Source organism: Sus scrofa, chromosome 7 (genome assembly GCF_000003025.6).
Source record: "Sus scrofa isolate TJ Tabasco breed Duroc chromosome 7, Sscrofa11.1, whole genome shotgun sequence".
Taxonomy (NCBI): domain Eukaryota; kingdom Metazoa; phylum Chordata; class Mammalia; order Artiodactyla; family Suidae; genus Sus; species Sus scrofa.
The window spans coordinates 39,868,303-39,895,940 of record NC_010449.5 but is presented as its reverse complement, the minus strand read 5'-3'; the positions used below and the strand labels follow the sequence as shown (position 1 = coordinate 39,895,940).

The 27,638-nt window shown below is 37.2% G+C and overlaps 1 protein-coding gene across 3 annotated transcripts in view; it reads left to right on the top strand.

Moving 5' to 3' along the window:
- Positions 1–27,638, top strand: part of SUPT3H (SPT3 homolog, SAGA and STAGA complex component) — a 397,821-nt gene that overhangs the window by 265,183 nt on the left and 105,000 nt on the right. For all 3 annotated transcript variants that reach the window (XM_021099857.1, XM_021099856.1, XM_021099859.1), the window contains exons 4-6: positions 3–89; positions 3,360–3,450; positions 8,567–8,706. In XM_021099857.1, the coding sequence (XP_020955516.1) occupies positions 3–89; positions 3,360–3,450; positions 8,567–8,706 (318 nt within the window). The remainder of the gene's footprint in view (positions 1–2; positions 90–3,359; positions 3,451–8,566; positions 8,707–27,638) is intronic.

The following is a 27,638-nucleotide window of genomic DNA, read 5'->3' as shown; positions in this document are numbered from 1 at the left end:
AGTTACAGCAAGCTGCTGAAGTTTCTCAGCTTCGGGGAGCAAGAGTAATCTCTGCTGAAGATCTTCTGTTTTTGATGCGCAAAGATAAGGTAATATGAAACAATTTCATTGTTAAAAGGGCCATGCTTGGTACTTAATTAACACTTGTATAAGAAAATTATGTATCCTTGTTATATAACTTTCCCATTGGAATCATAACTATGGAACTAATGTTTTAGTCTTAATAATTTGCACTACAAAATCATTTACTACAGAAGAAATTTTTTTTTTTTTAATTTTCACGTGGGCAAGGACACTTTTGTAAAACTGTGCTGACAACTAATTCTCACTTATCCTTACATATCTATTTAGACATTTTTGTTACTGTATAATATTCACTAAACAGTGACTGGGTTGCTTCTGGTAACTAGGATATAACTAAGTGACATATGTATTTTTCTTCTAATTTTATGCAGGATTATAGGCTTTCATAGAGTAGTTTTTTTAACTTGAAATACAGATTTTTTTGTGCCACTGATTAATAGGAAAAAATCAATCAGAATGAATATTCCAATAGCATAAATATACACCACAATGTCTGTTGTTGTTGTTTTTATACTTTAAGACCTACCTGCCTTACTCTCTGAACTCTGCTATTAAAATATTTTAGCTGGTATTTACATGTCTAATTTTGTCATAACTATCTTCCATGAGTAGCTAATCAAAAATATTTTATGACGTTTTCCACGTTTTCAATAAATTTTCATCTGATAGTTACACGTGGAAAAACAAACCAAATGACCACGTGGTAGATGCTGTCCCAAGTGAGCACTCAATGCTTAGTGCCTCATATTCTGTCTTTCATCTCTCCATTGTTTTTCCCTGGACTTTAAGATATACTTAGCCATTCCTCTTCTGCCATATCTGTGTGTTTCTGGCTCTGTTTTTTATCAAAAGGCATCTCATCTGACCTTCTGGATATCCTTGTTAGCATCCTTCATAAACCCAGTTACTTTGTGTCGGTAGGACTGAATATTGACCAGTGATGATGTATTTTCTCTTTATGCAGTGGGACTCGGAGATCTACACACTGCACCTTGACCAGTCTACTGTTCAATTTTTAGTTCATTAGCTCTTATTGAAGAATAGAAAGAATATGAAGAATAGAAAGAGAAAAGAAATGTCTTCACTATCAAGAATTTACAATCTGGATTAGGAAATCTGTACAATTTAGTTGAAGAAGCATTTTAAGACATAGCATTTTAAGGTTGTGTGATTAGATGGAGAGGCTATAGGATTTGTTGAAGTGGAGGTTTCTGCCTGGGGTGAGACTCATGCAGTTATATGTAGAATGGAACTAACCAGGATGCAAGTTCAGGAATTCAAGCACACTATGATTATTAGTATGATGCCTCTGGAAATGGATAGAAAGGAAGCATTCAGAAAATAAAGAGTAAGAATATTCAGAATTCGGTGACTTTACCACACTTGGAAAGAGATAGGCACCATACAGCAGTGGTGCTGTGAGGAGGGAGCCTGAAGGTGCTGTTGGCAAAAGCAGGAACAAGGAGCCAGGATTCTTTATGAAGGCAGCTGAAGAGCAGTGGAGTTAGCATCAATCCGTTACAGAATTTATCCAGGCAGTTTTCCTTTTGCATCGACAAAGTTAAACAGGTCATTCACAAAAAAATAGTCCACGTTGATGTTTTCCCTGCCTTTGGGGGAAGTCAAAATTTCAAATTGTATGGAAACTTCCGGAACATAAACTAATTGTCAGAGCCCTTCTGTTGTCCAGACTCTTCTTTTTTTTTTTTTTTTTTTTTGTCTTTTTTGTCCTTTTTAGGGCCGCACTCGTGGCATATGGAGGTTCCCAGGTTAGGGTTCTAATCAGAGCTGTTGCCGCTGGCCTACACCACAGCCACAGGAACACCAGATCCGAGCTGTGTCTGCGGCCTACACCACAGCTCACGGCAACGCCAGATCCTTAACTCACTGAGCGAGGCCAGGGATCAAACCCGAAACCCCATGGTTTCTAGTTGGATTCATTTCTGCTACACCACGACAGGAACTCCTGTCCAGACTCTGCTTAACCAGAATCTTTTTAGCAACTAAGAACATAGCTAAAACATGATAGTTGCCAGTATTCTCATTTTTCCCCTCAAAATAATAATTTTATTTATATGTTGATGTGTTCCAAACAGAATTTAAAGTAGTTTACATGGGTGTAATACATGACAGAATAGAATCTAAAGTACTAAATGAAGTTAGATCAAAGAGAAAAGAAGGATAGCAAAGACCTATATACAGGTGTCTGTCCCTTCTCTTAATAATTCCGTTATAGTCGAGCAGTAGTCATTGACTGCCTCCTAAGTTTCATATAGTGCATTTGGCAGTTCAGCGATTCTCTCATTTATTCCTCACAATAGTCCTCTAAGGTCAGTACTTTACTTCCTTTGTAAATAAGGAACCTGCGGTTCAAAGGTTAATTTCCCCGTCAGTCCCTGTAGGCTCTAGTTCTAAGACTGTCTTTAACCTGATTTCTCTATATATAAAAAGGAGATAATTGTATTTGTCTGTGTCTCAGGGCTGTTGAAAATATCAAGTAGAATGCGTGTGAAAGAGCGTCGTAAAACGCATTATGTTATTTTTGTCATTAAGACTCTTAAACCTGAAAGTCAGGAACCAGTAATAATCCATTCTAAGTGAAAGCATACAACAGATTACAAAGTATTATCAGTTACTTTAAAAGTTAAGCAATATTATAGTCTTCCAACAACCCTAAATAAACCATCATTAAGACTCAGCTATCATTCATCAGCTTTTAGTTTCATAAACATATGTTTCTCAGATTACAAAATGTTTTCCAGAAATATAAAACATAAACCAACTCTTCTAAATAAAAGATTCTCAGAGAATGAAAAAATAATTTAAAAAAAAAGAGTGCTTGGCTTTTTAAAGGAGTTATTACAGACTCCTTGTCCAGATGTTTATAAATTATTTTAAAAGGTAAATTTGGTCTTGAATGAGTGCACAATTCTTCAAAGTCAGTGTGGTTAGCTTAGTATGGAGAGTGTGATATGTATTACCATCTTCAGAAAGAATATAACCAAAATAATCCCAAAAAACCTCCAAACAATTGTGATTCTGGAGCATCCAGGTACTTGCAAATGGAACATGCTTTTGAAAATGCTTGTGTTGTAGCTTTTATGTTTAATTTGATGACAAAATTTTGTATTTATAGTCTGCCGAGAATTGCTGTATTTTTCCCCAGTGATCCTGGGCTACAAGTTTAATTAAATTTACTTACCATAGTAGTCTTCAGTCAGTAAAATGAATATGTGTGTAAAGTTTCTGACTTACTTATTTCATGTTTTTAATAGAAAAAACTTAGAAGACTGCTGAAATACATGTTTTTCCGAGACTACAAATCAAAGATCGTCAAAGGCATCGATGAGGATGATCTTCTGGAAGGTAACCGAAACAAAGCACCAAGCTGAACCCAGTATGACACATGGATGTCGATGGCATATTTGTATAATGTCAATATAGGTATTCCCATCAGAGTAGAATGTGTATCCTCCTGTTGAATAATGTAGTTTAGAAATTATCCAAATATTTATATAGTTGGCAGGTAAATCTTACGAATTTCCATTTATGTGACTTCAGAGTAATCTGGTATTTTAGTTCTTTCTTTTAATAAAATGACCTATTTCACATCAGAATATCATGAAACTAAGAAAATTGTGTTGATTTAAAACGTAGTTGATTTTAGCAAGCATAATTTTTCTATCATAAATGTAGGAAGTCAGAACTGTTGTATCTTTGCAATTGATATATATTATTTTTTATTAATTTATTATGGAAAGTATCTGATATGTTTTATGCTATAAAGTTACCTTATTTTAGTGTGTTATTTCTGTACTGTTTGAAATCTAACAAAAAGCCTGAAAGTAGAATATTTTCCTTAGCGGATTTTCCAACTCAACTCCACATTTTAGGATATTTAGAGAAAATATTTATGTTGCAAAATCAAATAGTGCTAAGCTGAAAATAGGTAATTACTAAATAGTACTTGGTAATCAAAATAAATATGTTGTGTTTTTAGAAACAACTCATCTATTTTGCATGAATATAGTCACTGCATCGTAGTAGTCTTCTTTGCTGTAGATACATTTTTAAGTAGCTGAACAAACTCTCCTGTATTAAGAAGAATCCCAGAAAACTACTCAAAACCAGCTGAAGAATTAATTACCTTTGAAAGAGAACCAGTTGCTTTCTCTGACCCTCAACAAATCAGCAAATGTAATGTCTGCGCAAAAAAAAAACATTCTGATCAGATGTTTAATCAGTGTTGTCTATTTAATATTCCTGCAGGCCTCATAGAATTTAACTCCTGAAAAATAGTTCTCCAAAGGGATTTAAACGTTCTCTTTTATGAATAGCATAAAGGACACAGACTTGGAGCAAAATAGTCTTAAATTACTATTAACCCAATTTTCTATTTCTCTGTGTCCTTGTGGGTCAGTTTTCTCATTTGTAAATCTGAAGTTATGCTACTTACCATGTAGGGTTCTTATGAGAGTTCAAATCAATGTATGAAAAGCACCTGATACATTTCTGCCACTGGATAAATGACAGCTGTTAATACCGTGCTTTGAATACCAGGAAGCTCCAGGTAGTGAGACTAGTGTTCAGTTTTACTAACACCATCGTATCAGTTTGATGCCCTCACCTTCTTATTTACTTCAAATCTCTCCTCTCTATCCTCTAAATTTTCTAATTTTCTGTGTCTTGTATAAAGTTTTAAAATACAGTTGACCCTTAAACACCACAGGGGTTAGAGGTGCCAAGTGTCTGCACCTCTATAGCTTTACAGCTGGCCGTCCGTACATGTGGTTCCATGTCCCCAGATTCAACCAAACGAGTATGTATATAGAGTCATGTAGTACTGTAGTACGTATTTAGTGAAGAAATCCATGTATAAGTGGATGCATGTGGTTTAAACCTATGTTCTTCAAGGGTCCACTGTACTTGATTTAATTTGTAAGATAAAATATGCTGGTAAAATATATCTAATACTGAGGCGAGACTTCCAGAATGGCTTGTGAGGAGGGTAGTAGACTCTTCCCCACTGAAGCACATTTAACTGGTGAAAATTTCAAAGAATAATAAGATTAAGAATAGTTTAAAATCTCTCAAAATTGTCCTAAGGGCAGATAGCAAATGGAGAAACAGTCAAAAAAGTCTACTAAATCTCATTAAGAGCAGTGAGAGTCTGTTGCATTTGAGCCATAATCCACTCCCATCACCTCTCGCCTTCCCTCCTACCCTGTTGCCGCACACTCTGGACAAGAGTGTCCAAGAACACTGGGCACCTGCCTCTCTGTCTCCCAATCTAGGGGGATGTTTTCACCCCAGGATAGCAGGAAGTCAGCATCTCTCATCTCCTTTGGCTCTCTTTTGCAGAACCTCTATTCCAGGCAAGCACAGCTGAAAGAAGTGGAGCTTCCACTCATCCTCTAGTAATAGGGAAGCTATATCCCAACCATGGCAGACTGAGAATACTGAGCCTGGGTTGCCCCACCCTAGCTTGCTCACAAGAGGTAAAGCTTCACTCTGGAAGGGACAAACCTTCAAAACAAAGGGCTCCCACCCCTGCTCAGATCCCCAATCTTAGGTCCAGGGGAATCTTGCTGGGAGAAGCTGATTGCTCTTCCCAACCCCAGCTCCAGTGCAGTGGTGCAAAGAGTCAGCCCATAAGAGAGAGCCAGGCCTTAATACAGAGCTCTGTAGCTCTCCTTACAGGGACTGACTGTTTGGAAGTTCATGTCTAAAGGTAATTAAAAAACAGTGGAGATCCTGGTGGTGAGCAATTAAAAGGAAGCTGGTCTCTCTATGCTACTAGTAACAAAACCAAAATAGTGCATAAGCTAAAAGTTTAACAAAGAAGGGGTTCCCGTCGTGGCACAGTGGTTAACGAATCTGACTAGGAAACAAGAGGTTGCAGGTTCTGTTCCTGGCCTTGCTCAGTGGGTTAAGGATCCGGCATTGCCGTGAGCTGTGGTGTATGTCGAAGACATGGCTCGGATCCCGAGTTGCTGTGGCTCTGGCGTAGGCCGGTGGCTACAGCTCCAATTAGACCCCTAGCCTGGGAACCTCCATATGCCATGGGAGCGGCCCTAGAAAAGGCAAAAAGACAAAAAAAAAAAAAAAAAAAAAAAAAAAATTTAACGAAGAAAAGAGATAGCTAAGAAGAGTCCTCCTGGGGTCAGAGCAAAACCTAAAGGCTGGCAAATCTTGACTCTGCAGAGTAACCCAAAATTATTTAGATCTGTGGAGAAATTTATGCCCAAACGTATTATCGAAACAATAGAGCAGTCAGCCAGCACTTAGTAGAAGCTAACAGCTGTGTGTGATACGATAGAGTTAGACTAGCCAGATGTTTAATGGAGAGATCAGGTGATTGAGGGACTGTTCACATGTTCAAGGCTGTGCCCCCTGAAGAACAGCATCCAAGGCTGCACACTGTGAGGGGGAATAAGACTTTATTGAACTAATCTAGTCCAGCTAAGTCACTAAACAAATAACCAAAAAGCAACCAATGACAACAAGCCCCAGAATGGAGAGGGAATTATTATCAAGAGTTGCTATAATATATGATGTAAAATGGTCATTTTCAACAATTGCAACAAAATATTAGACATGCAAAGAAACAGGTATGTATGATCCATAAAAAAAGGAAAAATAAGCAGACAACACAAACTGCCTTTGAGGGGGTCCAAGATGCTGGGCTTAGCAAAAACTTCAAGGAGGTATTGTAAATGTGCTCAAAGAACTAAAGGAATCCATGTATAAATAACAAAAGGAAGGTATGATTACAGCATCTCACAAAATAGGGAGTGTCATTTAAGAGACAGAAATTACAGAAACAAGCGGAAATTCTGGAGTTGAAAAGTACAGTGACTGACATGAAAAATTCAGTAGAGTCACCCAGTAGTGGCTTTGAACTGGGAAAAGAAACAATCAGTGAACTTGAAGGCAGTTTATTAAAGATTGTATAATCTAAAGAATAAAGAGAAAAAGAGAAGGAAGAAAAATTAACAGTGCTTTAGAAAAGTATGAGACACCACTAGGCGAGCCAGCATATGCATAATGGACTACGAAGGAAAGGAAATAGAAAAAAGAGCAGAAAAAATACTCAAATAATGATGGAAAATCTTCCCACTTTGATGAAAAATATTAATCTACACGTCCATGCATGTCAGCAAGCTCCAAATAGGATGAACATGTAGAAATCCACACTCAGACACATTCTAATAGAAATACTGCAAGAACTAAGAGAAAATCATGAAAATCACAAAAGAAAATCAGCTCATCACAGGCAGTAGAACCCCAACAATATTAATAGCTGACTTCTCATTAACAATATAGGTCATATAGCAGAGGGATAACATTCAAAGTGCTGAAAAGAAAAACTTTGAACAAATAAGAAACGTATTCAGCAAAACTTTCTTTCAAAAACAAAGGCAAAACAAAGATATTCCCAGATAAACAAAAACTTGGGAAATTACTTGCTAGCAGACCCATATAAAAAAATGCTAAAGGAAGTTCTTCAGGCTGAAAACAAGTTGTATCAGACAATACTTTGAATCCACACACACACACACAGCATCTATAAAGGTAATTATGTAGGTAAATACAAGAGAAAATATAATTACAGTGTATTTTCCATTCTTAATAGATGTGAAAGCAATTCTGTGAAATAATGTATATAATTATAATGTTGAGTCCATAACACACCTACTTCTATATGCTACTGTTCGGGAGAAGAGTAGTATGGTTAATCGAGAGAAGAGTAGTATAGTTAACAGTAGCAACATCAAGTGAGGTGGATGGTAACAAAGCTATGTTGGAGTAAGAAGTTAGAGTTTTTCTTGTCACCCTAAGATGTTTGGGTTGTCTTTATTTGGTATATGATCATGTAATTCATCACATTAAAAAAAAAATCTAGCTTTTTCTCACTCATGTCTTCACACTGATACTTAATTTACCTTCAACTGTATTAATTACCAATTGCAGTATTTCATTCCTTCCTGACCTTTTGCAGTAATTTTCTCAGTGCTATATTTTGCTTCTAAATAATTACGGCAGTTTTATCTCTTATGAGAAAAAGATCTCATCCCCTAGGTTTCAAATATATTGCCATAGTAGTATAAGTAATATTTTCTTCTTTTAATTTCGTGTGTCATTCATGATTTTTTTGTCTTTGCTTTTATTTATTTTCTTACGTAGGCTTGCCTTAGCAGGCTTCTTTTTTCCAAGTCTGAGAGCCCTTCCTTTTTTTTTGTAAGGAATTTTAATCAGTCCATTCACTGTGGTAATTGATCATTTGGTTTTATTCTCAGTCTTATTCATGACATATGATTTAATTCTGCATGACTTACACTTTTTTTGGATTCTTTTAAAGATTATTTTGAGAGCATTCCAATTCTGAATTGTATATGCAGTATTCAATACATAGAATGATTAGGGCTGATATAAGCCTATTTAAGAACGTTTCCTTTTTCCTTCCCTTATCTTTGTGAAGACAAAATGAGTGGCAGCAATAACGCGAACAAAAGACAAAAAATCGCTCAAGACTTTCTCAACTCTATTGACCAAACAGGAGAACTCTTGGCGATGTTTGAAGAGGATGAAATTGATGAAGTTAAACAAGAAAGGATGGAGGTATAGTACATTCTTCCCTTCTTAGAGTAATAGAATAACTATTGCAGGGCATATTCTATTGGGTTCTATTCTTATGTTCTTTCAGTGTTGCCTGAAGTTTCATGGGGGAAGGCAGCTTTGTGCGTTGGAGTAGCCCTGGAAAAGATGTCAAACTCTGCCTTCATGTTGACTTTAGGAAACAACATCAATTTTCCATTCCTTTGTCTCTTCCTTTGGATGAGTAGATTTCTGTAAGCTTCCTTCAGGATCTTATTTTTACTAATACTATTTTATTGCAGAAAAGCTAGTTTATAACTAAATATTTCCTTAATTTTTGTTCCAAACCATCCAGTTATTTTTGTGGGCAAAGGTAGTTGTTACTGCTTTTGTGTTGGCGTATAGTGCAAAGAGCTGTTTTTCAGGCTGTATTTGTAGACCCTGGTTGGACTCATAGCTAAGATAGTATCCTCACTGTAAAACAAAGATAGTGACATGTGTTTGGACTCCCTGGGCATGTTGTAACAATGGATATGAAAATTGTATGCCTTCTGTTTCCCTTCGCTATCTGTTCATAAAATTGTTTCCTTTAATACTTCTGGAAAAAATAACAAGTAATGATTCATTTCATGCGAGTGCCTACCAAAATACAAGACATTATTCTTATCATTCTTGTTCATGTAATACTTTGCCATGTAAAAAAGAAAATCTCCATTTTTTCCCCCTTCTCTTTAAACTGAGCAAGAGCGGTGGTTCCAGAACTCTGAAAGATCATGCTAAGTGCCTACTTTATCATAGTCTCTATGCATGCTAAAAATATAATTACTTCATGTTAAATTTTGGAGGAAGTCCAATAGACATACATGCTTTATAAACTTTAACAACCTTCTTTAAAGAATTAGTATGCTTAGATCATGAACTGTGATCTAAAGGCAGGGTTCTTCTTAGGTATCAATTACCTTAGAAATGTGTGGTTATCTTGGTTTGGGGCAACTGCAAATGGTTTTAGTTCAACTTCGCCTTGGGCCAAAAACATGCTAAGTTGTCCAAAGCAGAAGATAAACATATATTTCTGATGTCATTATGGCCTAAACAGGATATGATTCTTTAGTGGCATGGTTTCAGTTATGAAGCATTACACAGAGAGCAAATATTGTTTGCGCTTTATTTTTTAAAACATTTTTTATATTATACAAATGGGAACTAAGAAAAATTTATTTAGGAAAGACTGTACATAAAACATTAGTAAAATTGAACAAGTAGCTATTCAGTTTTGATGGGAAAAGCTCTGTCAACCAAGCCTATTGCCCCAGAGGGCATTCCACAATCAAGGAGAAGAGAAGAAATGGAGCATGTTGTAACACTAAGCTCGTAATAGCAGGCTACTGTAGGCCCGGAAAAGTGATGAGTCAGTAAGGTACAAGTTCAAGTGAATAAAATGTTTGGAAATGCAGAGAAGAAGCTTTTGAGAGCATATGTGGTTTATATTTCTTTTCCCTGCAGTTATATATTACATAGTGGTACCCAGGATAATAAAATATCAGTAGTTGATAAAAATAGCTACAATGAAAGTCAGCTTCATCTATACAATAAAAATTAGATTGGAAATTTCTCTAAGCTTTCTATCATAACTAAGAATCTCTAACCAGAATAACAAAGAGGAGTTTTGAGATTCCACTCATCCACATAACAGTTTAACTGAATAAAAAAATGCTGAACTTGTAGACATAACTGTAGACAGTAGAAAGTGGAACCGTTAAGAACATAGGCCTTGCCTGCTTCTAATTTGACAGGTTATAGTTTCAAGCGTAAACCACAACTGTGGCTCCATCTGAAACCACTTTGGACTCACAGACTGCAGTCCCGTGCTTTTAACGTGCAGTAGGATAATCAGTCTTGGCATCACTCCGTGATTTAATTTCCCTCTAAGCATCACTTACAGTTGCAGAAGCTTGTTTACTACCTTCTCCCCTCGAATGTATGAAAATGGTATAGACCTACCAACGAAGATTATTGTTGGGTTTTTTTCCCTGTTGTTGTTTTTCTTTTTTTTCTTTTTTCATTTAAATGTAATTTAGAGAGAAAAAAATTTATAGACATAAAAATTCGCTTGGGACCCTGGCTTTTTCTCAAAACACTGAGCAAGTCTATGAAAAGCTGAGTTCTTTCCTGTTGTTTTTAGCTGATTTCTGTGTGTGCCCGGCTTTATATTTTACTCATAATTGACTTCGTTAGGTATATTGTATAATTGGAAATATAAAAAAAGTCTGAACTTTTATATACATTTCTACTTGCTAATCCATCACCATGATAAGTTAACTAACCCTTAACCCCATTTGTTGTTCCCCAGCACCAAAATTGTAACGCTGTGATGTATGCATAGCAGATAGTCTATAATCCATGATCTGAAGATCTTTCTAAATTAACAAATAAAGATTAAATAATGTTCAGGATTGCCTTAGTGTATTTGGGGGCCTGGGAAAGAGAAGCAGGGAAATGGTTAGCACATCATACATGTGAAAACACACAGCTCCCCTCCAACCTTACGCTTCTCCCCACTAAACCCACCCCAGAAGGACCCAGGTGTGTTTTAGTCTTGATCCTGTTTCTTATATTCTAATTTTTTGAGATCTGATCAGCTAAATGTGACTGTGTCCACCAAAGGCCAAAGAAGGGTCACTAAAGCCTGCAGATAGTTCCGTGTTTCCTTAACAGAGGACCTGTGGTCACTCACAGAGGAACCTTGCCTGAGACCCTGCTGCTCTACTGTGAAGGAACCTGAGAAGCTCAAGTGTGTCATTAATCAAGGAGAATATCTGCTCTAATAAACTGCTAGGTCTTGTGAAGGAGACGTAAATAACAAATGCTTAAAAACTGGGGTGGGTGAGCTCTGTGCCTTCTGACCTCTCCTCAAACTGGTAGAAATAAACAGGAGAGCAGAGATGAGCGCTCACCAGAGAGCAGCTCAGGGGACAGAACATCCCCCGTGACTGCGAATCTTACGTTTTCAAGTCAGAGGTCTAACGTTGGAGTCTAAAGAGAAAGCAGGATGGAATACATAAAATTTAAGGCTGGCTGCTTAAAAATTGTTTCATTCACTGAAAGCTGAGTAAGACCCCTGAAGGCCATCTGAATTTAACCTGAAGGGACTCATCAGAGATTTTTAAACACAAAAATTCCTCGTGAATGATCACAGAAATGAGGTATATCATTCACTTATGCCCTAAGTGTAATGAGGCTGTGATCCTTGGGGTACAGTGGTGTAAATTTTTAGAACTAAGTAGACTGAAAAATTCATTGGAGAAGCCAGGGGGTAGATGGCTGTTGAAATTCTCCATCTCCTCCTGTTTATGAAGTGTGATCTTTCTACTCTTCTCCTTATCTATCTGTCATGATTTTTTTAATTATAAAGGAAAGTAAAATACCTTTAAGACTAAGAGTTCAAAAATAATATCTTAGAAGAGTCCCTGGTGGCTCAGCGGGTTAAGGATGCAGCATTGTCACTGCTGAGGCGCAGGTGCCATCCCTGGCTTGGGAACCTCCCCATGCTGCAGATGTGGGGGAAAGAAATTATGTCTTTGAGAAGGTTTATCATAAAATAAAGTAAAAAGGGCTAATCCCAGTCAGATAAATGTTTACAAATACCAAAAAACTGAAAAGGTTGAGTTAAAAACTGAAACCCAGAAAAAAAGTTTAAAATATAGATATTTATGGGATTGGGAAATATAGAATTTATATACCAGAGAGCTGTAGTTTACATACATATATGCATTTATGATCTATCCACACATGCATACATATTTACATACATGTGTATACCATGCCCTCATATGTGTGTGTATCTTCCAAAACCCCTTCCATCCTCCTGGGTAGCTGAGAGGATAACATGCTCTGACTGGCTTAACCCAAGCCACATGTTTCATCCCTAAAGAGGGTGGCAGTTGGTTAGCCTCTGTAAAAGCATGGGTCCCTGAAGATCTGTGAAGAAGGAATGGCCACTGGAAACGCAGCCCCAAAGGTCCATGAGCGTTAGGGCCTCTGCCATGTGTGTGAGAACTGATGACCTTGGCTCTTCTCAGGTCTCTGGGACATTTTTGCTAAGAGACAGTATGAGAAAGAGTATAAATCATTTTCTTTGGATTCAGGCAAACCCTCCATCCACCCTTCCACTCTTTAATTTATTCAGCATTTATTTGAATGCTTCTTCTATGAATCAGTCACTAAACTAGGTCCTGAGATTATGACTATAAAAAAACCAAAATGTGGTTTCTGCCTTCACAATCCTTTAGCACTAAGTGGCAAATCAAACAGTCACCAAGTACCTGGTAGGGAGAATACAGGCTCAGTAAATGGTTGCCATTTAATTATGATCATATTTGGTCTTGAATTTTGAACTTTCTTAGCAGATTATTGGTTGGGTGATGGAGCCATATATGTTCTATTTCACTTGCTATTTTATTTGAAATTTAAATTTAGTTTATTCTGAGGTAAAGCGCATTACTACTTCTTCTACTTCTCCTTCTTCTTTCTTCTTTTTTTCTGACCTCGGCATGCAGCAGCTTGATGTGGGATCTCAGTTCCCCAATCAAGGATTGAACCTGGGCCACAGCGGTGAAAGCACCGAATCTTTAACCACTAGGCCATCAGTGAACTCCCCTCACCTTACTTCTTTAGGAAAGTTTTTATGATTAACTTCAGGCAAGACCATTGAATTAGCTTTAATGTGGTTTGCTGCAGAGGGCACAAAATAGAATAATAGAACTAGGGTACATTTTAAAACACGAAATAAGGGGTGTCAGGATTCGTTTCTGAAAGAGAATCATCAGGAGAACACATCAGTATATCTTCATATTCTTTTGAAGGTAACTTTTGTTCAGATAATTTAAAAATACTCTATGAAATCATTCTTCATGGAATATTAATAGAAATCCCCTACCCCACCCCAGAACTTTTGGTGATTTTAGCTACACAGAGTGGAATAAATGTGATTTAGTGTATGTCCTGCTGGTCTGGAAACCGCAGGACAGGTAGTATTAAGTGACTTTAGGAGAACCCAAAGGGAGGTGTAATGTGTAGCTCCAAAACTGACCTCCAGCTCTCCCAGTCTACTTTTTATTCAGCCCCCATTATGTAATGGTAGAGACCTGTCTATTCAATGCTATAAAACATCTGGATAAGACATTTTTCAATGAATGATATGAAAAGTAAATTACAGATCTTATAAAAATAGAACATGCCCTGACTTACCCTGGTCCTTATCATTCTGTAGCTTCATACATCAGATTTCACAGGTGGTTCTGGAGGGATATTTTTAGATTCAACCATGTGAGCTGTGGACTCTTCACCATGTGAACTGAGGGTGCAGTCAGATTCTGCTTTGCTTAGAGCCTCCTACATAGTGGGTGTGAAGCTAGGTGGTTGAGTGGTGGTGTTTTAGTCATTCTCTAACATAAGGATGTATAATCTCTTGGGTTTTGCTTTGCTATCAAAAACTTTTAAAGCAAGATTGATCAAATAACTACTATCTTTACGACCAAAAATTTAGTATCACTCCCATCTTGTCTTCCACCCTCAGGCCCGTTTAGGGTTTTTTTGCAATTGATTGTCTGGGTGATACTGTAAAGATTCTTCTTCCTACCCTTTCCTTAATTTTGCTCCTTAGTCTATTGAGGAGCAAAATACACGGTGACAGCACTGAAACAGTACTCATAGTGGTCATCTTTCCCTTAATCCAAATTAGGGCTTCATGGTCTGATGTCCCAAAGTATCTTTTGTTGTGGAGACAAATATTTTAAATCAGGCCTTAGTAGTAAAATATAGAAACAGTGATTACTATTCACTTCCACCTTCCCCACCAAGAAATTTCAGCTTCAGGAAAGCAGAGGATCATTTCACGGGTGAAGATACACACCACCAGTCCTGCACATTGAATTTCCATGTCTCCGGTGGTGATGGGCAGGGACAGGCCTTGCCGGGCTCGTTGTTCCATCTTGTGCCAGTGCATATACCCCCACACATCTGATTAAACTGGCCAGTTAAGGTTTTTTATAGAATCAATCAATATTTTCTTTCTCAAATAATTTCACTTTGTCCTTCTGAAAGTGAAATCCTTCACTTTTAGAAGATACAGTTCAAGGGCTTTCTTAGAGATCAGCCCACCAGCTTGTTTATAAAACACCTTGGCAGAGAAGAGTTTTAAAATATCATCGAATTTAAGAACACCACAGGATTTACCACTAATTTACATTTAATGTTTATAGTTCTCAAATTGTGGTTGTTATCCCACCCCAAATATTTTTGTCCCGAATATTTTGTAGATTATGTTTCCCTATTCTTTCTCCTTCACCCACATTCCCCACAGTAGGTGGGCAGATTGTTGTTACATAGTCTGGCTTTTATTTATCTTTATTGGTTTAATCTCAACAAGTTGGTCCTTTTAAATATCAAAATAAATCTATTCTGTGGAAAGAGTTTTGCCTTTTAAATGCTATCATTTATTTAGTGGAATGAACAGATCATTGATTATTTGATATAGATAATTTCCCTCTATTCCTTTATTTGCAGCCATGCTAAGCAGCTGCCTGTAGTTCAGTTCTTATTGTTACCACCACTTCGTGGTAAATGATGCACATCAAGCTGTTTAATACAATTAAAACTATTGGATCTCTCATTTAGAAATGGGACTTCTGGATTAAGCTGTAAATATTTAGTGATCAATGTAATCTGTTGCATGTGGATGCCTGTTGGGAACTTGCCTTTTCATAAGCGTTGGCCCAAAAGACAGATCAGATCCTGCAAGGCTTCTGCTTTTCATAACTCTCCATTTCCTACTGAAGAATCTAAACCCCTTAGCGTGTTATTAATGCATCTTTTATAATCTGATCCCAACAAGCTTTTTCATCTTTATCTTCTACCTTTTCTGCTCCCCGTCTTTTCCCGTATTTCCTCCCAAATCGTGCATGTCCATACACACACACACACAGAGCACCGAACCATACCACACTACACCATACCACATCATAAAATGTATAAAGAACCTCTTTGGACTTATAGTTCCCTAAATAGGCATTCAACTTCTCTTCCCTTCCCCTGAGCTTTCTTCATGTGGCAGCATCTACTTCTGATATTTTAGTATGTGATAGAGTATAACTCACTGTGTTTGCTTAGTTTGACTTACGTGTTCCTTAAGAGCATGGCCTTATGTACCTTCATATCTTCTGTACCCAGCACAGTACCTTGAACATTATAAACTTTCGTTAAATATTTGTCCAAATGAGGTGAATAAAATAGGTGATACATGCAGATATTATTCATCTATCACTTTAGTTGATCTGAAATGTTTTTCTCTTTTGCTTAAAGAAGGCCGTTTCCAGGTGTATAATAAAATCAGTCATTTCTTCTGACACGGAGGATTGCAAAAAAAAGCTATATATACCTTTATGAAATGCTTGTATCAGGAGTTCTTCAACAAATTTTTATAGGTGCTTTCCAGTTGGTAATGGTTTTCATTGCTTGAATAACTTCCTGTTCAAATTAGAGTAGTGGCTTTTCCACAGTTCTAGCTATAGAAGTTCTCTTGACCACACTGTTTCAGTATTGACCTGTAACGTTCCAAATCTGTCTACAGGCTGATACTGAGCATCCATTCTAATTTCAGTTAGCAGATTTTTTTTTTTTCAAATGGACTGATACCATCTGTGACTACTGGTTCATTCTCTCTAGTTGCCAATTCAGAAAATTCAGCAATAAATGTTATGTACCTTTCCTCGTGTATTTGCTATTTTAGGGTTTTATAAGTTAGCAGCTTCAAATAGTAGCATAGACTTATTCACTTCTCTGATGCATTAAATACCTCTTCTGGACAATTCTTTTGGTTATAGGCTGATTTCTTCTTAGAAAATAGTTTGAATTTGCAGGTGCCTTAAGTTACTGTTGAGTTTTTTGTGGCATGGAAATTTTGCATCTCCATTCTGCTTCATACAATAGTTTATTATTTCATTCAGTCCTTCTAACACTAAAGAACAATTTACCAACAAATCACCAGACTTAAAGGGGGTTACTTTTGCATTTATCTGCCTCATGTACTATATTGATGGACTGTGGGCTTGAGTTAGTGTTCAGTTCTAATTAATGTTACATTCAGCATTATTACCATAACTACTATGGATCTTAAATTCAGTTACCAAGGGTTGTGTTTGGCCCTACTCCCACAGTTACTATCATAGACACGTAATGAACTTTTTAAACTGTGGTATTTAATTTTAAAGTTTCAAAGTATTAACAATTTGAGCATTTAATCTTATGCTTTTAAAATGTTTTTTAAATCTTATTTTTGGATACCCTTACTTTTAAAAGTCCTTGAAGAAAGGACATTTCTTGTAGTTGTTCTTTACTCTAAAGTAGAATACAGTCATTAATAATGGGTTTATTAACCTGCTGTCAAATATGGAGAAGATATGAGTACCAAAGTGTACCTTTGGGGAGTTCCCACTGAGGCTCAGCAGTAATGAACCTGACTAGTATCTGCGAGGATGCAGATTTGATCCCTGGCCCTGCTCAGTGGATTAAGGATCCTGCATTGCAGTGAGCTGCAGTATAAGTTATAGACATGGCTTGGGTCTGGTGTTGCTGTGGCTGTGGCGTAGGCCAGCAGCTGCAGCTCCGAATCGACCCCTAGCCTGTGTACTTCCATGTGCCATGGGTGCAGCCCTAAAAAGACAGGGAAAAAAAAAAAAAAAAAAAAAAAAAGAAGTGTACCTTTGGGAAGACATGCTACAGAAGTATTCAAAATTGCTGAGGTAATTGTTTTAATTTGGGGGGAAAAATCCTTATTATATGAAAGGTCTAACAGAGCTTTTAAATAATTTAAAATTAGACTTTATTTACCAAAATTCAGTGCACACACAAATATCTCAAAATGCTACAGTATCCCTTTATTATATCTGTAGAAATTATCCAAGGGGGAGAGACTGAAAGGGGAGTGAGAAGAGAGGGAGGAAAGGAGGTGGAGAGAGAGAAGGAAAGAGGAAGAAAGAATTGAGAACTCTTTCCCTTAAACAGGAGCTCTGTGTAAAATTCCTATTATCCATCTAGGGAAGATATTTGAATCTTGGGAGACTTGTTCTTTGGGGCCCTACATTGAGTTCATTATAATCAGTATAATAAAATAGCCTAATATAAGACAGTTATCATGCTTTGTTTTAAAAAAAAAGCCTTCAACTGAACATTTTGGAAATTTCCCCCATCATCTTAAGCAGTTCTTATTGATAACCCATCATATGGTTTTATGGTAGAAAATGCACATTATTTATACAGTTAAATATTCCTTAAACTTTTCCTGTAAATCATAGAGACTCATCAAGGTTTACTTTGTCATTTATTGTAACCAAAGAGTGATGATCTTGGTGGCCTGTGTATTATTTCTATGGGATGTCGATTGTCTCAAACACATCAGCGCTTCTAAAAAATTCTTCTACTACTGCCTCTTGGTATTATTTTAAATCATGCCATCCACTTAAATACTTTCATATATAATAATCGTAGGCCAGCTGGTTATATTCAGGAATCATTCAAAGAATTGTGGGTTCTCTGAGGCAAGACCATTTATAAATAACTTTTAATACATTTCAATAATTTTGAACCTCACCTCTCAATCTACCTCCTTCCTTCCCAGAAGCCAAACCAAAAGTTGAGGGTGGGCGAGAACACGTTATTTAGGCTAGGAAATGTATTAGTATCAAGGATTACTCAGTGTTTCCTTCGTGTAGAGAAATAGACTATCTCATAGATTAGTGGGATGGTAAGTCAATACAGCTTTCTGGAGAGAGGTGTGGCGATATCTGTCAAAGGCATTAAAAAAAGGAAGCCTATGTGCCTTTTGGTCCAAAAGTTGCCTTTCTAGGTACCATCCTAACGATAGAATTGAATGAAGACGTTTTTGAAAAATCAAATTTGTTCCTTGTTTTTTATAGCAAAATTTGTGTTTAACAACAGAAATATTAAAGTTGTAAAGTTTCTTCCTAGCATGGCTTTTGCTACAGTCTGTAGGCTTTTAAAAATATGTAATACTTCTATGATTTAAATATTATTTTGTAAATATTCTTTAATTGCACTATTGAATTGCCCTTTGGCCTAATTTATGTAGGAGAGTAGTTAAAATATAGGGGTATATATTTTCCAGGCTGGATGTTTTATCTGTTTCAGCCTCTCTGTTGGGTGTTTCAGCTGCTTTATTGCATAGCAGTCAGATTATTGGCTATATTATTTTTAGTGTTAGGACTACATTAGAATTTACTTGGTATCCTTGTGTGGTGACTTTTTGTAAATGACTCATGGACAGGGTAAGGGAGATTTTTGTGTGTTTATCAGATCATCATTATTAATAGTATTCCCTTCCTTTTCATCATCATCTTTCTTAAAAGTAAGTCTTTTACTGCTGCGATGTTTCTGTACATATCTCCTGTAATGTCCAAACATTTCTTCTGTATGTAGCCCAGTTCTCTTTCATTAGGAGGAAGAAATTCTGAGCTTTTCTTCATTAAGATCCTTCCTCAGCAGAAACTGGTTCTCTTGTTCTAACAAGTCCCTTGGCTTGTTCTAGCTTCGTCTGTCTTCACTGTTAGTCTTTCTGAGCCACCTGGTTTGGGTGTAATGTCATTAACAATGTAGGTATAGTGGAATTTTGTGTTTTGCCCCAAATCTTAACATTTTTTCCCTTAATTTCTTTCAGTCAATGACATTATCCTATTTACCTTTCTTTGCATAACAGATAGGTTTTTAATCTTACTTTATTCTCCTACTTTTTTTTTTTTAACTTTCTTGCCCATTTTCTTCCATTGTTTTTTATTTGTAATTTCTTAGTTCACTCATACTTACATCTTTCCGAGGTTATTTTTCAGTTCTGAGGAGTCATAAATGCACATGTCTCAATACATCATCCTTAAAAATGAATTCATTTTTAAATTGTAGTTCTTAGGCCAGCTGTTGTACTAAATCCTAGGGATAGAGAATAGTATTTGCAATACAGTTGTTTCTTTGACAGAACCGTAATATACCAGAGAAGGAGACAGCGCAGGCATAATAAGGGGGTCCTGTGTGGACTCAGTATGTACCAGACTCTGCTCTAAACCCTAACGTGGGCGTCAGCTCCCGTCACTGTCTCCCCATGTTATTATCCCCCCTTTGCTGAGGAGGACCCTGAAGCACAGGGACTAGGACTTGCCTAGAGCCACAGTTACAAAACAGAAGGAACAGAAGGGCCAGGAATGGAAACTCACGAGCGCGTGTGCAGCATCCAGAAAAGGAGGATAGCAGGAAGGCGTCATATTTCTTCCAACCTAGAAAAATTTATCTGAAAGAAATTCCTTGGGGTTTATTGTATATAGTTACTAGCCTCCCTAAATTTCAAGGCAAAGAAAGGTATTGTGCTTTTCTTTGGCCACTTCGGGTCTTGTCTGAACAGAGTCATACATCTTAAAAGAGGACAAATTTCTCATATTTGTTTTACAAATGTGAGGCCTCACTATCTGAAAGCCACAATTTGCAAAACCATAGTTGATAAGAGATTATTGTTTCTGCTTTCAAAAATTTTAAAAGCACATGCAGGGCCAAGGGCACTCGGTTATTTCCATATTAATGTGAATCACATTGCTTCTCTCTTAATCATTAGCCGAAGGGGACTTACTTTAAAGACTTTTGGTCAGCAAGCAGTAGAGGTAAAGTTGTTTTTAGAGAAACCTAAAGAATAGGGAACATTAAGTGATGTGTTATATTCTGTTTGTAGGAAAGAGAAAATTCAAGAGAGATACGCTAGAAGGTGAGATTTCAGAAATTAAAGGAGAAGATGTCAACTTTGTCTCTATAATTTTGCATAATTCTAGATGTGGACAAAATTCTCTTAATTATTATTCTTATGATCACTAGGTAAACCGGCTGTAGTCCAGATGCATATGGGTTAAAGAGGTTTTTGTAAGATTACTTTGGAACCTATCTACCATTTAAGACAATATTTCTGTGAGAAGATACGGTCTGAATTTAAAACAAACTTTTAGGATACAGTGTATTTATAAGTTGGAGGATTTTGTGTGTTAGTTTTAACAGTGAATTTCTGTGTGTTTACACATGTTCAGTACAACAGCACCTGTTTATCATCTCTGGAAACTTTTATCCAGCTTGTTTTCTCTGGAAACAGAAAACTGGTATTAGAAACCAGTAAAAAAAAAAAAAAAAATTGGTGGAGTTCCCATCGTGGTGCAGTGGTTAATGAATCTGACTAGGAACCATGAGGTTGCGGGTTCGATCCCTGGCCTTGCTCAGTGGGTTAAGGATCCGGCGTTGCTGTGAGCTGTGGTCACAGATGTGGCTAGGATCCCGCGTTGCTGTGGCTCTGGTGTAGCTCTGGTGTAGGCCGGTGGCTACAGTTCCAGTTAGACCCCCTAGCCTGGGAACCTCCATATGCCACGAGAACGGCCCAGAAAATGGCAAAAAGACAAAAAAAAAAAAAAAAAAATTGATACTTCCCCCTGATTTATTGGAAGGTTATTTAGGATGGTCATATTTCCTACTGGGTAAAGGACTTCGTGATGGCCTTTAGGTCTTTATATAATTTATGTCCAAGCTACTGGCGATGTCCTGATGGTTACCTAAAGATGCATGTTACTTCAGTGTGCTCTTCATATTAACTGAAAGAAGTGTTGGTTACACATAGGAACGACGTCAATTTTTTTTTTCAGGATGATAGCACAAAGTTGTCATGGGAGTTATGCTTCAATAAGAGTCACCACTATTCTTTCTGTGATTAGCATACAGACTGAACAAAGATCATGGATGGAAGTAGAGACTAGGGCTGACAAGCTAAATTTATAAATTCACCCATCATCAATTTGATATCTTGTTTAGAAAAATAAATAAACTCTACATATAGACGAATTTCTTGTGTAAGGATCCGTATCTTCTCAGCAACCGAAGGATGGAAATATTCCCAGGCTTTAGGAACCGCAACTCAGGCGCAAATCTCAGTACTTTGTTCCCTGTTTCTGATCTCTTGCTTCTCTCTCTCTGCATAAGCTTACTTTTTCTTTTCCTATTGAATGACCTTTTTTACTTGGTGGATAACATTTTGCCAGCAGGTGCTCCCAAATTAGCTTCCTCACCCAGAGAGAGAGGTAGACCCAGCCCTCTGGAATAACAGTCTCGAATCTCAGGAAATGGCCTCTAATTGACCCGGCTTGTGTTGGGTATCCAAGTTGGGACCTGACAGCCTGGCCTGGAGAAGGATCCTGTGTAACCACTCTACTGGGAAGGCTCGTAGGTTGCAATGGAGGCAGCCGGTGCAGGCAGCCAGTGCCTTAACTGCTTATTGCACCAGACCATCCCTCCCTTCCTCCCTTGCTTATACCATGTCCACATATACGCTGGAGTGGATCTGGAGACTCTCACTGCTTTAGCTCTAAAGTGATTATCATAATCTTAATCTAAATCTAATTTCCTTTTAAATGCTGCAGGGGATACTGTTCAGTTATCTTAGACTTAAAAGAAAATGGCTAATGAAAGAGTAAATAGAAAAATCTCACCAAAGTTCATGGAACAACAAAGAAAGTTAAAATGTTCTTCAGTCAGGCTTTTTCTCTTAAAAACTATCCTCACTTAAAACTGTAAAACGTTTTAACAAAAACATTTCTTCAAATACGTTCTTTTAAATACTATATTACTTAAGCAAATATTTTAAAACTATATTAGTTTCTCTGAATACTTGACTTGAATTTAATTCTGCCTCTCTGCCAAATATGTTGAAACTCCAAATCCATTTTCATTTGCCAGGTTAAATGTTTGTTTTCCCACATAATATGCTCTTTAAAGTGTCATAGGCATACCAAATCTGATTTCTTTTTAATAAGGACTGGGTAGGAATTTTTTTTTCTTTCTTCAGTTAATGGTAAAGGATATGCTTCTCTTACAGAATATTCAGAAGTATAGTCACGTTCCCTACCTAGAGATATCAGCTTCCTTTGTTAGCTGCTGGAAAATAGACATTCACTTTCTTATAGGAAGTTTAAAATGTGTCCATTAAGTTTGCCTCCATTTCGAAACCTCACTGTGATTTCCTTGCAATCAAAGGACTGAAGACTTTTCTTGTATTGTAGAATGTCTGGTTTCATCTGACAAGTGACTACTACAAAGAAATGACTGTGTTAGGCTACAGCCATTTAGAAATAACAGATCTTACTTGATTACAAATGTCTCTTTCCTTCTGCTCATCTATGTTTATGTGATCAAACATCCACTTGAAAATTTTGTTCTCATTTTCTTTTTTCTTTTTTTGGTCTTTTTGTTTTTTCTAGAGCCGTCCCTGCAGCATGTGGAGGTTCCCAAGCTAGGGGTCCAATCAGAGCTGCAGCCACCGGTCTACACCAGGGCCCCAGCAACACGGGATCCGAGCCATGTCTGCGGCCTACACCACAGCTCACGGCACCACCGGATCCTTAACCCACTGGGCAAGGCCAGGGATCGAACCCTTAACCTCACAGTTCCTAGTTGGATTTGTTAACCACTGAGTCATGACGGGAACTCCATGTTCTCATTTTCAAAGAACATTTACATGTCTTTGAGTATCACAGTCTCTTAGACTTCTCTAAAAAAATCTAATAGCTTTCAACATGTATCTTTTTAAAGAAAGAAAGAAAGAAAGAAAGATGTGCTATTCAGCCTCCATATGAATTGCATGGTGGTTTGTACTTTTTGCAAGGTTCATTGGTACATCCTAGGTTTCTTGTATTGGACCTAATTCATTACAGTAAGAAGCATCTTGAGGGGAAAGTGTTTGAAGCCACAGTGGTAGTGATCTTCCTTTTCTTTAACTTCCCCCAAAAATGTACCTGGAATTCTTTCTGCTTTCTCCATCTGTAATGAAGGTACAGCCTCTTATGCATGTCAGTCTCTTCAGTTGTCAGTATCACAAGGCCTCCTGCTTTACTGAATCTAGTGCTCTTCCATGGGAGAGATGGGAGGCATAACTAAAGTTGATGCAGGTAAAGTGGTTCATACACATTTTTGCAGTTTTGAAATATCTGGCCATTCCCCAGAAGTTAGGAACCTTACGGCTTTTCCCAGTGATATTTCTTCTGAAAATCATTGCACATAGAGGCAGTTTTCCAGTGTGGACTTGACCAAGTTGATCTCTTAAATCTACAGCTCTGTAATATTTCTGAAGATTTCAGGTCTTTCCCAAGGTACAGGATACACATAGAACCACAGAACATCAGTGCTATAAAGGAGAGAGAACTCGGTCACAGTGAGATGAAGCAACTTAACCTAGAGATTCTCCTCTTGTGTTAGAGGCAAAATAAGACCTTAAAGTACAGGTCTTCTGATTCCCAGCATTCTCTCCACTGGTCCCTCCAGTCTTTTCCTGATGGAATAGAGCATATCTCAGTATTACATAAAACTATTTCAGAGCTTTGGGTGATGATTAAAACTCAGTTGTTACTCTTCAGAACTGTTGATTTAGAATATATAGAGATGAATTGGAATTTTATTAACCCTACAATGTAGCTTTCTATTCCCTTTCAAGTATATTTTGAATACCATCTTATTTGCTCTCTGTTTGTATCTTTATCATCAAAATAAAGCAGTGCATAAATGGAGAGCCTCTTGAGAAGTTGTCCAAAATTTGCTTTATTTTGTTAGTTTAAGTTTTTCATTAGGAAGTGAAGCAGTGTTTTTCAGATATTATGGCCTATGTCCTCATTAAAATCCACCCTGCATTTACTTACACCCATCTCTGAAGATATTCTTTTTACTTTCAAGTTCCATCATTCTCAGAATCACTTCAGCCCTCACCACCCTAGTCTGCTTCATTCATCTTTTCTCTCATTGATGGAGTTTGAGATAGATGGTTTTTCATTAGCTGTATCTAGGATGCCGGTAAAGTGTTAGAATAAGACAAATCAAAAGCAATGCCCCCATCCTGCCAGCCAATGTTTCTGTAAAATACGTAGATTAAAAATGGTAAACAAAGCATTTAAGCACCCATCAGAGCAAATTGTTTGTCAAGCCCCTTGTCAGATCTCTCTCCTTCACTGAGTTGTCTTATGCTGCTCCTAATTTGTGCCTAGATAAATGCAACTAAATCTGTCTCTTTTTAGACTAGAGCATCTCAGTCTTTTTGGAGTTAGGATAATATTATTGGTTATTTGTTTGATTTAATGCTGTCCTCTCCCTATCCCCTGAAAGCACTCCCTGAAATTAAAAAAATAGTAAACAAATTGCATTTTAAAAAATGTTGGTGAGTGTTGTGATGAGAGAAAATTCCCTGTGACTGCTGAAAATCAGGTCTAGATTCCGTATAAGAGATCGCATAAATGTGTAGTAACTTTTAGACTTCAGCCTTACACCAACATGATGGAAACAGCTGCTTGCCAACCAATCCATGTCCATTCTCTCCATCTTTCTTTGTAACAAAACTCTGATTTGTAGTTGGATGTATTGCCATCCAGACAAAGTCCCACATCTCTCTTCTAACCTTGCGACTGTGTTTGATCACACCACTGAGTTCTGGTCAATGAAATGTAAGCATAAATATTCTATTGGACTTCTCTTAGTTTTCTTAAAGTAGAAAGGGTACATGTTTATTCTTTTCTTCTTGGATTTGATTGATTTGATACATTTGATTGATTGCATTATCCAGATATGATATCTGGGTCTCCAGAAGCCATTCTGCATCATGAAGACAAAGCTACAGGCTATACAATTTTCTGTTTCAATTCTATCTCTATAAAGCAGAGAGTGGAGGTGATAGGAAATGAATGAATGAATGAATGCATAAATAAGTGAATAAATAACTTTTATTTATTGGTGGGGAAAAAAGCCACAGCTTAGAATTGTCAGAGCAAATGCTAGAAGTGGCTGAGATCTCGCAATATCAGCAAGTGGTTATGTTAAGCCTGAACTACTTATCTCCAGAATTAGTTTATATGAGGAAAAATAAACTTCTGTCTTGCCTAAGCAACTATGAGTTGTAATCAGATTGATTTAGCCAAAAACATTTAACTAGTAAAACCTATGAATGAGACCTCTAGGTTGATAAAATTTAGAATATACTCTTAGAAAGTAATTGATTTCTTAGGGAAGACCTAATCTGGGTTTGAGGCGTTTTGGTTTTTTTTCTGGCCATACCTGTGACATTCAGAAGTTTCTGTGCCAGGGATCAAACCCTTGCCACAGCAGCAACCCACAGGGCTACAGTGACAATGCTGGATCCTTAGTGCGCTGCCCCAAAAAAGAACTCCCCTGGTCAAGATCTAGGACACCATTTTTTTCCCCCTCTTGTTAATTCCAAGATAACTGACAAATTAAGTCTGTTTTTCATATTGAAGAAATATTCTATCACATGGCCTGTGACCTTCAAAGAACTGTCATACCCTCAGGACAAGGGGTTAGTGTCTTAATGTGTCTCAGCCTAAGTCTCATATTAAACAAAAGATTTTTGTTTATCAAAACTTATCAAGGGCAAAAGGTTGATGAAATCATTCAGCATTTATTAGTATATTTCCCGCTTCTTGAATTCCAAAGGAAAATAGGGGGGAAATGTGATTTTAGATATTCTATTTGTTTGTTAATCAAAATATCCATCCTGCTACTTAAGAAATTAAAAGACTGTGCTATAGAAAGTAAGTACCATCTGGGCTGTGTGTTTTTCTACCTCCCCTAAAGAACACTATGCAAAGGAGGGTATACAAAGTAACAAGGCATGATTTGTTTAACTCTACTTACAGGATACCTGATGTGGTAGAGTAGAAGTGTTATGTGAAGGTCATACGGAGTTCCCGTGTGGCTTAAGGGGTTAAGGACCTGATGTTGTCTCTGTGAGGGTGCAGGTTTGATCCCTGGCCTCGAACAGTGGGTTAATGATCCAGTGTTGTAGCAAGCTGTGGCCTAGGTCACAGATGCGGCTCAGATCTAATGTTGCTTTGGCTGGGGCTCTGATTCGACCCCTGCCTGGGAACTTCCATATGCCACACATGCAGCCATAAAAAGAAAACAGAAAGTTGTATATAAATCAGTTTATTTTATCAGTTATAAATGTAATCAGGAAAGCACCAATATAAAACAACTCTTAAGAGGATTGCTTTTTGCTCTGAAGACTCTTAATGTATTATTTAATTAAGGTCATATTTTCATTGTGCGGATTGTCATCATTCATTTCAGTGTGGTCTATGTGTTTGTTTTTTTTTAATTCCCCGCTAACATTTTAGCAATCTGCTTATTAAACCTGTTGCCCCAGTAATCATCCAGGGTTATTGGACTTCTCTGATTGGCTAATTCAACTCTGTTCTCCCCATTTCACTTTCACCCTGATCCTCTCTCCTGGGGTCTCTGTTTCTGCATCTTTGGAAGAGGATGCCCTTCTAAGACAGATGAGAACATGTGTATGTCACTACAGTGTGTCCCCGCTTAAAACCTACAAACTAAGCAACACATACGCAAGCACACAGTGTATTCTCAAAATGTTTAGCCAGTGTATTTATTTCCTTGGCATCGTTTTCCTAATCAAGGATGTCAGTCACCACAGAAGAATGTAAAGGCTATTATTATAGAATGACAGTTTTGGGTTTTTTTTAAAATCTTTGCAAGCCATTTGTGGTACACCTGTCTTCTGATGTTCTCTTTATACTGCATGGTATGACCAGAGCATCATCTTTGGGGTCAGAGAGACCTTGGTGCCCAAATCACAGTTCCATCCCTTATCTTGTCCAGGACATCCTCGTTAGTACCCTAAGCAAGTTACTTAATGTTTCTGACTCTCCAATTTCTTGGCTGGAGCCACATCTTAGAATTGTTGGGAAGGATTTGTGAAAATATATGTAATGCACCTAGCTCAGTGCCCAGCACATATGTGTTTAATGAATAGCATCCATCTTCAACAAAATCTTATTTATAAAACATACAATAAGGCTAAA